Source organism: Hyalella azteca, unplaced genomic scaffold (genome assembly GCF_000764305.2).
Source record: "Hyalella azteca isolate HAZT.00-mixed unplaced genomic scaffold, Hazt_2.0.2 contig17967, whole genome shotgun sequence".
In the NCBI taxonomy this organism is placed as follows: domain Eukaryota; kingdom Metazoa; phylum Arthropoda; class Malacostraca; order Amphipoda; family Hyalellidae; genus Hyalella; species Hyalella azteca.
This window is the reverse complement of record NW_025947728.1, coordinates 720,193-734,637: the sequence shown is the minus strand read 5'-3', so window position 1 is coordinate 734,637 and position 14,445 is coordinate 720,193. Positions and strand designations below refer to the sequence as shown.

The following is a 14,445-nucleotide window of genomic DNA, read 5'->3' as shown; positions in this document are numbered from 1 at the left end:
TGTGAAATAAATTAGCTGTTACTGATGTCAAGATCATTTGTGGTCACGCTTTTTTTTTTGTCAAATTGGAGCAGTAACAGGGATTATATTTTTACTTTACCTATGAATATTAGAGAAGTTCTCTATTCGAGTGTGGTACGTACGTGAGTTAGTAAGCATTGCCATTTACGCGATCGATTTCCTGAAAATTTTGCTAATGTATTGAGAGTATTATTTAGAATTTTGGATTGCAGGAGCGACAATTCCTGCGAGTGCCGAGTGCCTTGGGGGGGGGGGGAATCCTTGTCACAGTAGATACTAATATCAAGAAGACAGAGAATTGCAAAAATAAATAATTTACTTACAGTATGTAGTACAAAAGAAAATAATTCGATTGACATAAATGAAAGCCGCCAATGAACGCTATACTTATATACTGGCTACTACGTTCAGACGCATGCACATCTTCAATGATAGTTTGTCAACGACTTGTCAATGAATACAGATAAGACTAACATTGGGTATCATCACCCATTGTTCTAATTGCCCCGCGAATCAATGAATTTAGTACGTCGCTCGCTATAAAACATTTCAACTTGCCCTCGCTTTTATCTAAATAACGCATTTTATTTATCTTTAACTAATAATCTAATTTACTGCTGCCTCTCTTAAGCTCGGGGTCGTACCATTACAATATAACAGATAATTGATTAAACATAATAATAGTTAAGACGCATCTGGTCAATAGCGATTACATTTATAATTTTAAAAACACGTCCCGGAATTCGTACTGGAATCGCATGAGCTGAAAGAAGCATTTAGCTTTCACGCTCTAATTGGTCTAATGATTGACGAGCTGCGTCGGTCGGAATTGGCATACGCTTGCGACTGTTCAAAAGTGATGGGAAATCTGTTAAATCTGTTGAGGCCGGACGCTTGTGAGCTCTCAAGGATACCAGATGCCGGACGAGCAGGCCTTTGACCATACAATGATGAAGGCTGTCCATATGCCGTGGGCCGAGAAAGGGCTGATGGAGACCGGTCGCGTCCAGCGTTCGACTGATAATAATGTGGGTTCTCCTCGCCCGCGTTCCTATTGCGGTCCTCCTGCAAGAGGTTCCAGTCGAAAATCTCTGCGTCGGACTCACTTGCCAGGGCTCCCATGCGGCCGCGGCCTTCCTGATAATTGACGCGGGTGTCGCCGCTGAGGTCCACAGCCACTGTACCAGGCAGTTTATGAGCCTCGACAGAATCCTCGGAGTCATCGGTCACGGAAATGTCGTTTGAGATTTGGGCGTCGGAGGCAAAGGCGGATTCGTTTGCGCGCTTTTGTGCGTGGTCCATAGCGGCGGAGTGGCTCAGCAACCAAGAAAGGATCCAACGTCGAGGTCGGACGAGAAATGCCTCGCTCTGGAAATGGAGGAATAACTATTACAAAAAAATTAAATAGCTGAATAGATAAACAAATTGTCTAAACTTTCACAGTAATTAAATTAAACCAAAACACACTCGAGGAGCTCATAGTGCTTGAAATTACATCCTCAAACAAGCATCATTTTATCCAAGCACTGCCGACTGCACGTCGAGCTGAGCGACGAGCGTGGGGGTTCACCTACGCATTAGGGGCCCTCTTATTGCCTGTGCCTCATCTGTAGCGGCAGGGCACCACAGACGTGATAACTGCTGCCTATTCTAGAAATATCGCTGCAAGATATATTCCGTTGTTGTATCAGACGATTAGATACTGCTGAAAATAAGTATGCAGGGCACCACAGACTTAGTAACTGCTGCAAATTCTAGAAATATAGCTGCAAAATATATTCCTTTGGTGCATCGGACGAAAAGATACTGCTGCAAATATACATCATTTTACGAGAACGACAGATGGGAATGGCCGAAATCCCCCTTTCAGTTATTTCAAAACGCTTTCATTTAAAGATTGGAGCATGAATTAATTTATTCGTGTCAGCTCGGTTCGAACTTTAATGTTCGAAGAGTGGAGAATGAATTTTATTTGCCACAATGCAAAGGGCTCGTATTTTATTTGAAAGTCGTACGTGTAATTCTCACCTTATGGGCTGCCGAATCCGAGATTGTCGCCACAATATTTGCGTCTGCACTCGGAACAGGTCCTGCATAAAAAAATTTAGATTAGACTTAATTCGTAGTGTCGAACAAACGGTTTCTGCCTCCGAAAATTTAGATAATGCTAAATTGTGGTTATTTAGGAACGATCATCAGATATCAGGTCATATGTTAATGTTAGGTCCAAAGACACTTTAGTAATTAAATGCTTTTAACTCTATACAAATCGCTGGTCAGTTACGCTTCGAGTGTCATTATTTTTCACCTCTAAATGGATACTTATAATTATTAATTATAAGTGGTTCCAAATTAACTTTCTAAACTCCTTCGCAGAAGAAAGGCCTGAAACTCTGCAACACATCAGAAGGACGCACGATCTCGGGACCCACATATAAAAAAAAACACATCTAGATCCGAAACTTGATCCAAGTTCAAATTTCCCCTGATGAGATGGCAGTAACCCCTTAAGTTAGTTTCGTTACATCATAATTGAATAATTCTAAGAATGGCAGCACATATATTCAAGATTGATCCATCTTGGTAACTTGCTTCGTTTTAAAATATTGCTAGAGTATTATCCATAAGAGAATTCTTGTTCCGATCAACTATAACACGTGTAGTTATGCGCCTCTATATGTATATTATCTTCTGAATTACACATTGTCTGATCACATCATGAATATCCCAAGTAGGGCGCGTTCGCAGAACACTTTGATATGTTCCCTTAGATGGAGGGCACTGAGTGACCTTGCAACCTAACTCTCTACAGATGCTCTGTGCTAGCCTGACCAAGCGCATCCTGAGGAAATCCCACACACGGAAGAATATCATCAAACACTAACACCCGCTTCAGAATGAATCACAACAACCATTCATCTAATCGTAAAACCTAGCTGAAGCTATCGATCAACCAAAAACGACGGATATCAGGTCCAAGAAATTATAGGATAAATAATAGGTAATCTTGCTTTCACGGACTGACGTAGTCATATTTCAGCTGTATTTACAATAAATTCTCGTAATTGGAAATTCGATAGCTCACCAAATTACAAAACATAAACAAAATATTGAAACGTAAACAAAATATTTGTAACACTTTAAGGGCAGCTGTGCAGAAAACAAGTGACATTCAGAAACGAACATATTCGCGCGCCGGCACAATCGTTTCACTGTCACGCGTTTCATGAGCCATCGTAGAAAGCGTCAGATTAACCAAAGAACAGTCCAGCATATTAGTACTGAAAGCGATTCAATTTTATACTGCTTAATTAAATTAGTAGAACTACAGTTTGCAATTATTAATGCACGTCTTCTACCTTCGTTAAAATAGTTAAATTCAACTGATGATGCGTTGTTATAATTAGTATTTAGCACTGCTGCACTGGCCTGTTTCACGCGAGTCCTAAGAGCGTCAGTAATTTTACATGACCAGTACGTCTATTTTACATGAATACAATGATAGATTCTGATATTATGACCATATGTCTCGTGATAAATCCCTTGTATCTGTAAGGTTGTCAAAAACTCCCCACTCATCGATTGCTGCTAGGTAGTCAACCCTTGCGAGAAAGTCACACAGAACAAACTTCGAAACCAACTTATCCTAAATGTTGTCGGGAATGTTAGTCATGCAAATGAGAACTATTAAAATCTATGCATTTTAGCACCTAAGTTAAGGCTCAAGACAAGATTGACTTTTATCTAACTATCGACGGTGAATAAAGTGCTTACCTGCACGAACGGCTGAGATAACCGATACAGCAAGGACAATACGTAGGAGTTTCATTGTTAGTGATGCGCAAAACTGATTAAAGAATTGTGAATATGATCAGAAACAACAACGGGTCGGATCACAACGAATTTAATTGTGCAGTAGCAAGTTTACTTCAACAGTATCAGCAGCTGTGAACTCGACTGACATGGTTTGTCTGGGCGCCGCAATATATACCAGTTAGGTATGAAAATGTGAAGCTGCCAGACGTCGCTATACAGTTACCATGGATCTTCCACAATCGCATGGTAAACAAATTTTAAATAGGTCATAGAGAACATATCGCGAATATGATTTTGATGAAGATTTATTATGCATTTACCATTTTTTCATAATTTTCGTACAATCAGTCTATTTCACTATAATTAACAAAATAAATTACAGTTTTTAACATCTTATTCGTGTTTCCGGTAGGAATAGTTATAGCTATGTATACCGGGCATTGTAGTATATATGAAACTGACGTCATTGATCTACCTACTTGAGCTTAGTGCGTTTTTAGAGTCTACACTCTACACAGTGGGCAATAAAAGGAATAAAAATATAACATAAGTAGTGAGGACGATAGTTTTTTTTTGCAACCTGTTTTTCTTTAGACCACGGTAGAGCTCGAGATCGTTCAGTTCTTCTGGAAAAATGAACATTATTATTTTAACACTTGAGCATGTATAGTCTTAAACTTGCAAATCATTTAACCGTATACTTTCAAAGAGGCTTGGCTAGCACCCCATATTTATTAGTTATTTATTTCGATGTCATCTTCGTTGTGAGAGTTGAAGCAATATCGTGAGAATTGCACACAAGTGCCAGTATGTGAGCGACTCGTTATCGTAACATTTGGTTGAGAAACGTCCTGTTAGTTTGACGAGCTTTCGCCATTGCGTCTGAAGTTGAACTTCGGGGTCTGAGAAGTTCATGTTTGTGCATGCAATCTGAAGTGTAGAACCACGGCCCAAATTTTTCGTTTAAAATGTAAGTAGAAATACTGACGTGAATTTCATAATGAATGCTTCAGACTTTTTATCCATAAGAAATTTATCTTCCACCCATTACATAAGGACTTTCTGAGGAAATAATTGATAATTGAAAGTATGAGTACATAGATTTTTTATTGCTTTCCAAAACAAGCATCAATTTCGTCACACAACCTCGGCCATCAAAGATCTTTAACGCAATCAGGATGAATTCCACAGCTTCAGCCTTCGCATACCATAAGCCGGAAGCTTCCTGAGTTTTTATTAATAATTTCTACATAAGGAGAGAGAATCAGATTTCATCTGAATTGTCTGCAGTTATCAGGAGAATTGTTGCCTCTACTCCTTTGCAAAGATAATAATTTTGAGTACCTAAAATTTACTTTCGCCTGAGGCCTTTCTTAATTAGGGCTTGTTAATGAAAGGCGGATTTACAGTGCACATTCCGATACTTTTAAAATTGTTTGTCATACTTTATTCCGAGGAAATAGTTGCGGAAGTGAACAAAGGCTATAGCAAACAATTATTTTTCTCTAGTGCACTACAATAATAGATATACCAATTAGTGTCAGTATTAACAAATATAAACAAAATAAAACTAATTTAAGAACTTTCGGCAGGCATTTCATTTCTTCTTTGGTTTATTCAGTAGCTGTTTCGCACTGATTATATACTTTGATTCTGCGGGTTGTTTTAGTTCCATTGGAAGCAGAGTTAAACAGTGAAGAAACACGAAAAGTCAATTTTCTAATTGGTAAAGAAAAAAAACAATTTGTGAAAAATACCAAGAAGTTCGGGCATCCTCTACTCAGTCGGACTTACCGCCAGCTGAAGGCTTTCCTGGCCGACGCCAGGAAGGCCTTCAATGTTATTAACAAAATCTTTTCGTGTCTGAACGTGACGTATAACAATAGATGAACGAAAAATATTTGCAAAAGTCTGTATGTGCACCAAGTTAGGTCATTGACTTTTCATATAAATTGAAGATCGTACAAAATAATTTAGGCCAAAATTTTTAGTAAAAAGTTCGTTCCTCATACGTCGTTATAATGAAGTGTATCAAACTTGTTGAAATCTTTAACCTTGCCACACACGACCATGCTGGCTATTCTCGAAAAATGTTCAAGCTCTCTGTTGCAGCAAATCAATTACTGTGAATTGAAATGCTACAGCATTGCCCTTCTGCGACTTATGAAGTTATGATGCATCCACCAGTCGAACAGCGTGTGGATCATACCTCAATTTCATTTCTCAAAGACCGGGTGCAATTCGAGCTAAGTAATCAAAACGCATAAATAATACGAGTTGAGTAATCATATCGCGTGAATAATACGAGTTAAGCAATCAAAACGCATAAATAATACAAGTTAAGTAATCAGAGCGCGTGAATAATACGAGCTAAGCAATCAAAACTCGTAAATAATACGAGTCAAGTAATCAAAACGCGTAAATAGGACGAGCCAAGTAATCAAACACGTGAATACGAGCTAAGTAATTAAAACGCGTAAATAATACGAGCTAAGTAATCAAAACGCGTGAATAATATGAGCTAAGTAATTAAAACGCGTAAATAATACGAGCTGAGTATTCAAAACGCGTGAATAATCCGAGCTACATAATCGAAACACGTAGAATAGAAGTGTCGGCATTGAAGAAATAGGCCCAATATGCCACGTGAATAATACGAGCTGTATAGATAATCAAAACGCCTGAATAATACGAGCTAAGTAATTAAAACGCGTGAGTAATACGAGCTAAGTAATCACAACGCGGGAATAATACGAGCTAAATAGATAATCAAAACGCCTGAATAATAATAGCTAAGTAATTAATACGCGTGAGTAATACAAGCTGATTAATCAAAACGCGTGAATAATACGACGCTGTGTTTGGTCGGCGTCATCGCCGCGCCCCCGCGTCCGTAGGAGACCCCAACACGTCACTGTTCGCACTGACGTCTCAGACACGTCATCGGCGGAGGTGACGACGGATTAGGTTATTGCTGACTGTGTTGTTGCGCTTAGCTGACCACTGCTTCGCGCTTACTCATATTACTGCACAAAATGTGAACACCTGTATATAATAAATTAAAAATTACGTTATTCTCCTTGCGCCTTCTGTTTGTGGTTATTGCATGGGCCATGAAAATCACGAAAACCATGCTCATAGGACATAGATGAACAACTATAAACTCCGAAAAAAAGAATCAAATCAATCAAAAATTGTTGTGAGTTTTTGAAGCTGCACATTGCCAGTTTTACTACAAGACTACATAGAGGTGTGTTAGTATGTTGAAGCAGCCATACAATTTTTTCATAATTTTTAATCTTTACACTCAGAGTGATCGCCAAAATAGTCAGTCCAAGGTATTCAACCATGAGTCAGTCCTTCTAAAACACGTGAAGAATAATTTAATAAAAAGAAGTAAATCTTAATAATATAAACTTTATTAAAAACAACCTTATCGTAAACCTAATAGTAAAATTAGCTGGGAAATAACCCCTAGCCTCCTTGTTCTATCAACCGTTGTTCGCTCACGAGTTCTATTCTGAGAATCACATGCGATGGGGCACTGAAGTACACAACCGCATCGCGAGTCCGGTCGCCACCCACGCCTGCGTGCCGCAAGAGGGCGTTGCTACAATAATCATCTGCAGACCCAATCCTTGGGGCATCGTGCTCATATTTGTCATGTAGGATACACGAGGACCTAAAATATAGGTAATGCATCATGCTCATGTTCGTCATGTAGGATACGAAGGCGTTATGCGATATATTCATATTCTCAATAATGGCTACAAGCGTCTTACTGTTAGTTTTGTAAGCGGTAAACGCAAAGATTTAAAAATTGGTGATGTATCGTGTTTGCATTCGTCCAGTATCAGGCGTAAAGACCTAAAACCTCAGAGAGGATGTATTTTTCGTGACTATTCTTGGCGTCGCACAAAATTAAAGTCACAATGAAACATCGCCATTATGGTTGTAAACTCGAAACATTCTTTTCTCTGTTGAGTAAGGATTAGTATATTGAATTATTCATTGAATTAAGTAACTTTAACTCATCTCTACTGACACTTTTCACTAAAGTGTGCGCGTCAACGAATTTTCTAGCTGACGGTCGCCGCGTCACATAAAATTGGAAGCTGCGGCGTGAGAGCATCCTCTCTGCCTGCCTTCCGTAGCCTGAAACATTCTGTTGTCATAAAAGAAACTCGAGTGGTGTCCGTGAGAACTACTGGCAGAGATCAAATCATCACCCATATATGGCCAAACGAGTCATTATAGACAAGTTGCCGAGCATATTTATTTATGGTCGTCATGCGGTCCTCAAGTTTCACCAGCAAAGCAAGTTCTGAAATTACTGGCAATACCGATAGAGGTTTGGTAAAAGGTATAATCATTGACACACTTGAAAAATAAAATAGTAGGATTTACTATCAAGGTAGCACAAATTAGCTGTAGTTGTATAACCTTACTGCAGTCGCTTAATCTACGATATTTTCATTAATAAATGCGTAATGGGTATAGTTGGAAAAAATCTAATATCTGAGCCGTGAAACTAATGAGAATGACGCGCTTCACTAGAACATTTCCTGCCGATTATGGAGCAGCGCCTCATTAGGCTGTACCGAGCTTGGTTTAGAATAGTAGTGCTCATTTTACACAGGATACGTTTATAACCTACGGGAAGACACATAATTTGGCACTGATTAAAACACGCTGCCTGTTTTCTTTCTAAGAATGATCAATGTTTACAACGTTGAGGGATATAATTTTTTTAACATTTTGTTCACATTTTGATACTTATCTTTAATTTTAAGACATAATAGGCATAGTTTGAAGGAAAGCGGTAAAAAAAATTGTAATGTATCGCTGAAGGAATTATTGCAAATTTCTCCGTCATTTCATCTTCTATTGAAACGTAAAAACGCAATAATTACGCAATTAACCAGCTTACTAGCCACTAATTCGGAACGCATCAACTCGAATTAGTTTCAAATTTCTTGCGATTCTGTTCTGAATTGAGGGACTTATGATCCGTTCACAGTGTTGAGTTACCGAATGTGTTGAGTTACTTCTCCGAACTCGACTGCGAACTCGCTTGCGGACGCACAACCCATGCATGGTTGTATTAATTCAACCATGGCACAACCTAACTCTCCGCAAAGCCGAATCACTCCTACCTCCTCCAATACTGAACGGATATGAATAACTTCAGATTTCAGTCACGCAATAAGTACAGATTTTTTCATTACTTCATTTTAAATTAAACTGAAAAAAAATCAATTTTCATACAACCGAACCATTCATAACTCCATCAAAACTGAACGGATCTGCTTGAAATTTGTAATATAAGTAGTTATTGCCAATGCACTGTGTATGATATAATTAAAGTTTTTTCATTACTTCGTTTGCAATGACCACGAAAAAACGAGATTTTCAGGCAACCAAACCACTCACAACTCCTTCAATACTGAATTGATCTGCATCAAATTTCGAATATATGTGTGTATCACCAATGCCCTGCGATAGAAAAAATATAACTCAGTAATCACTTCAGTGAGTGACAGAGAGCGCATTTTCTCTTCGACGAAAACTTGAGGTCACGGACGGACGGACAGACGGACGGACAGACAGACAGACAGAAGGACATGGCGAGCACAATAGTGCATTTTTTCCATAAATGAGAAAATGCACTAAAAATACAGCACATATAGCTATCATTATTCCAAATTTGAAGCACATCTGTTCAGTATTGAAGGAGTTATGAGTGGTTCGGTTTCCTAAAAGGGTCGCATGCCAAAGACCACCACTGCCCTGGATGTAATGGACCATCATGATTCATGCCTTCCGGAAGTATCATATCTAGGCCGTGCGTCGAACCAGCCCTCGGTCGAACGGCCACTCGTCGAAATAGGACGATAAATTTTGGAACAGAACTATGCTATCTGAAACCTAACCTCAGATGCGGTGAACGTAAAATTACGTAATTTAACGATGCCTGGAAGTCATATTCGATCCGCGGCCTGGTGGTGCACGGCAGGTTTTATGAAAGGTCGGAGGTGGACAAAGCCGTGTGGTTCACGGCTGATTGGTGGATGTCCGGAGAGATCCAAGGCGTTCGATTCAGGGCTTATTGGTGCGCAAAATAGGTGGTGCACGGCTGCGCTCCCTCCTAAAATGACGTTATTTCGTTTCGGTTATTGAGTCGCGCAAAAGTTGAGTTCCAGCGTTCCAACGCCAGGGGCCACGACCATACAGGGGCCACGACAGAAAAACTGCGTTGCAACTATTCCATGCGACAATATTTCTTCTCGCTTTGAGTCCCTGTCAAGTGGAAGGAACAACCTCCCCGGTTACATCGTTGACGCCCCGAGGGCAGCGCAGCCGTGGGTAACAAAATTGACTCGTAAACAGGCCCTGGGCCCAGCGCCAACCCATCAGCATGCAATATATACACATAGCCTCAGATCAATGAGCTGTGGGTAACTCCGGCTAACAGTAAATCCGCTTTGCACAACACAGCCACTGCTTCACAGCGCCGGAGCACAACTGGCCGGAGCGCAACAGGCCCTACCGCAACAGGCGGCGCAGGTTAGGTTAGGTTAGGTTAAGTTACGCTAGGAGTAGCTGTTGCGGTAGGACCTGTTACACTCCGGCCAGTTGTGCTCCGGCCTGTATGCGCTCCGGCCTGTGACTGAAAGGCGCTGTTGTGGTGGGCGCTTTGTATCAAAAGCCCTGAAGATGCCCGGCTGCGTTACGCTCGGGAAGGTATATGAATCGCACTGTGGACTTGGGCTATGCTGACCTATAGCTATCCACCCGCTCCGAGTATAAACGCGTTCAGGAACAGACTAGATAAAGCTGTGGGAAAATATATGTTCAGACTTAAAATGCCGACCACCATATCGAGCCCGGTGAGAGTCTAGTAGCTACTTCAAACTATCGTCAGTCATGAAAAGATCCGGTCAAAGGACATGCTCTTAGATCTTCTGTGAACAAGTCACAAAAAGTACAAGAATCGGCGGCAGGCCACACTATGTTAAAATAACGTAAAAATCTGTTATAATAAATGCGATACAATTCTCATTTAAAAAATCTATCAGTTTTATGAGACGAATCTGCACGCTCCAACCGATTTAACTCGCTTTTAATGTATCATTAGAATTTATTTTACAACAAAAAAGTACAATAATCACCTGACACTCATAATGAAGGAACTATGAACACGAGAGTGACTTCGTAAATTTTCTTACATAGTTTGTACTGATCTCCGCCATATTGTTCTCAGGCTGTTGAGGTTAACTCGTAGGCGCTGAAAATCAGCAAGTTCTCAAGGCGTTATCGCCTTTTGGTCTTATTTAGGGCATTTTTTCCCGACATTTTAATAATGAATGCGCTACAGTCTTATTCTAGCGATGAAAATTCAGGAGATGAGTGTTTCGACCAGAAAGCGGTAAGAAACGAGTCTACGGCTGTAATGCCTTTAACTTAAAGTTTAACTGAGAAGTGGGCAGCTACCGACTACCGAGTAGGTATAGCTAGCTAGGTAGCCTACATAAGCTGACCATGAAGTTCTAGTACAGAACTTAACAGAAGTTAACTAGTTTACTACATTATGATTATGGCCTATGGGCAAAAATGATTGACTTGATTTTAATTTTTTGAAAATTACGGGTGAAAATAGGCAGTTTTTCTCATTTTTCACCAAAGGAATTGGCTAAAAAAGCAAAGAAAAAGATAATGGGCATTGGGCACTTTTGTCTGATTCGTACTAAATTTCATGGGCTTCCTCTGCTGAATTTTCCATTTTGATCTGTAGCCTACTGTGGCCAGTGTGGAATTCTGTATAGGTAATATATTCTCATGTCAATTTAAGAAAACGTATCAAAATACCAACCCTACCACCGTGTTACACCACCTTCCACTGCAATGAAAATTTATAAACTGAGCTCATTGGAAACTACATAGGGTGCTTCCGAAATAGTGCGTGGTTTGAAATCCAATCCCGTGTTGCCAACGACTAATCAAGTTAACTAGTCGTTTATCTGTAGGCTTGCGGACATAGTGGCAAACCAGTGAATTTTTTAGAATCAGCTTATTTTTAATTTCCTCATTTACTCCAGATTTTAACAGATTTCTTATGTATGATAATTCTGGTATCCAAGATACTTTACTGGTCTACTTATAGGACTCAAAAATGAACTTGAGGAAGTGTCTAAAAAACTCTCTGCTTTGCCACTATGCTTGCGGACACATTATTGCAATGAATACGTTCTAAAATAAAAAAAAACACATCCAGCTTCATAAAAAATTCTCACGATTGGACAACACCCACAAAGTTTTCGATTTTACACAAAATTATGAGATAAACTTCCACTCTTTCACTGCTTACATTCACATGGCGTTTTCTGTTTACTTCTCACAAGACGGTGTCACAGACTTATGTTTTGGTTGTGTCTAGTTTGATTTCACAATAAATAGACTTGATTCAAATTCCATTCTGAGATTTAAATGATTGAAAGTTTTTTTTAAATTATAAAAACCTTATTTATACGTTCCAGATTTGAATTTTTTGCCCTGTTATGTTGAATTTATCTTGATAAATTGACTTCAAATTCTGAATGATTTTTATAGAAACTGAGCAAGTTAGCGTGCGTGTTTTAAGCCTTTAAGAAGTTCATTTTTGCCTCAAATAACGATGTTGGATAGAAGAAGTGGTCTTGGTGGATCGAAATAATATATGAACCTCTGAAATTAGAATTCCATCCTGCTACACTCTGACTCAGTACAGGTACCATCACTAATGTTTAAAATTTAAATTACTACTTAGTTCAGTTAGTTGCAAGTTGCAACTGCAGAGTGAGTAGGCTAAGCTAAGGCTACTGCCTACTGCTCTTTACTTCTTCATTTTGTTGGTCATCACTCATCACAATCAGTAACTACTAACTACTGACTACTGAGTACTGAGTACAGTAAAACTAATAAATTCAGTATGGAATTCTGTATAGGTAGGGTAAACGCGGTATATTCCGACATCATAGGTAATTCTGTCACCTCTCCAGCTTTTCCTTTATATTAAGCTTTGTTTTAGTTCCATGCATTCATTGATGGTTGAAATGGTGACGTCATACATTTGCATGTCAAAATACTGCGAAAACACTAGTTCTCAGGATGGAATTCTAAAATTTACAGTTCATATATTATTTTCACTACACCTAGACCAGTTTTTCGATACAACATTATTTGAGGCAAAAAAATAAACTTCTTATAGGCTTAAACACGTATAGGTAAAGGTATAAAAAGTTTCTATAAAGTAACAGGGTGGAATTGTAGAAATGGAAGTTCACTTATAAAATAGCTTTCCACCCAAGGTGGACTGCTTTCCTTAGATACAGTGCTCTGCCAAGTGCCAGGTGACTGACTATAAATGAAAAGGAGAATCAAAAGTGGACAAACTGTTTCAATTGTACAGTACCTCAGATTTGTTGTAAAATTGTTTGATAGATATTTTCTATTTTTCTTTTATTTAATGGATTTTTTTAAAATTATCCAGGCTTTTTGTTTGTAATGGTCAAGTTTAAGTTGAGTATTTAGTTAACCAGTACTGTAGACATATACCATATTTGGGGGCGGGGCTTATGGGCACAACCAATCACAGCTTGAAAGCATCCCCATCAACCAATCACAGCTAGAAAGCAGATAACATTACAATTCCATTAACCAATCACTGCTGGAAGGCCTCCCTATCAACCAATCACAGCTAGAAAGCAGATAACATTACAATTCCATTAACAAATCACAGCTGGAAAGCTGGAAGGGGCTAAAATCACAATCCCATTAACCAATCACAGCTGGAAAGTGATAGGTTATGTATATGATATGAAATATGATGGACTGAAAGAGGAAAGTTCCTGGCCTTTCCAAGCTTTCAGGTCCTGCTTTCCAATATGCTATGTGTACTGGTTAATTTAATATCCCTCTAGAATTCCACACTGTTAAAAGTAATCACTTAACTTGGAAATGTTGCGTGTCTGCAGCTGCAGGGCAGCTTGCACTCAACAATTAAAATTATAAAAAGTACTAGTTCGTTGAAGATTTGTCTCTTAATGTGACAGCAAAGAACTTTTCCATGATGCACACAATAAACACGCAATTCATGGGACTGATGGGAGCAAGACTACATAGAACAACGAAAGTAAGCTCCCGGCATGCAACTGACAGAAACGAATGACGATCGCGGATGCGGCAGCACAAGGCATAACGTTCATATGCTCAATGCAAGAGATGATATTTATGTATTTATGATATTTTAATTAGAGGTTTAATTATGATATTTTTGATAGAGGTTTGAAATATTTTCGGAAGCCTAAAACGTGAACAAATTATTTTGTTACTCTGACATGGTTGATTTCAAAATAAATATTTTAATGCAAATTCATGAGAAGCAATTAAAATATATTGAATGATGTTCATTTATATCTATAGGTGGAAGTAAACAATTACGAATCGATTTATTATCCTTTAGATAAGAATCTTTGCATTGAAACATCTTTATGATGTGTCTACCACAATATTTGTACAATAGTATGGGTATCAGTCAAGAACTGAATCGACACTTTTGCGGACTCGCCT

At 38.9% G+C, this 14,445-nt stretch overlaps 2 protein-coding genes across 2 annotated transcripts in view; one reads left to right on the top strand and one right to left on the bottom strand.

Annotated features, from left to right (window-relative positions):
• Positions 1-327: 327 nt before the first annotated feature.
• LOC108673431 lies at positions 328-4,000 on the bottom strand. Its single transcript, XM_018161259.2, has 3 exons — positions 3,796-4,000; positions 2,050-2,111; positions 328-1,389 (listed from the first exon to the last, which is right to left on the bottom strand). Exons 1-3 carry the CDS (start codon positions 3,848-3,850, stop codon positions 805-807), a joined length of 702 nt encoding a protein of 233 aa, XP_018016748.1. The 5' UTR covers positions 3,851-4,000; the 3' UTR covers positions 328-804.
• A 7,082-nt stretch (positions 4,001-11,082) lies between these two features.
• Positions 11,083-14,445, top strand: part of LOC108673445 (arginine/serine-rich coiled-coil protein 2) — a 12,118-nt gene continuing 8,755 nt past the window's right edge. Inside the window, exon 1 of the mRNA XM_018161280.2 lies at positions 11,083-11,266. Within this exon, the coding sequence (XP_018016769.1) occupies positions 11,201-11,266 (66 nt within the window). The 5' untranslated portion in view covers positions 11,083-11,200. The remainder of the gene's footprint in view (positions 11,267-14,445) is intronic.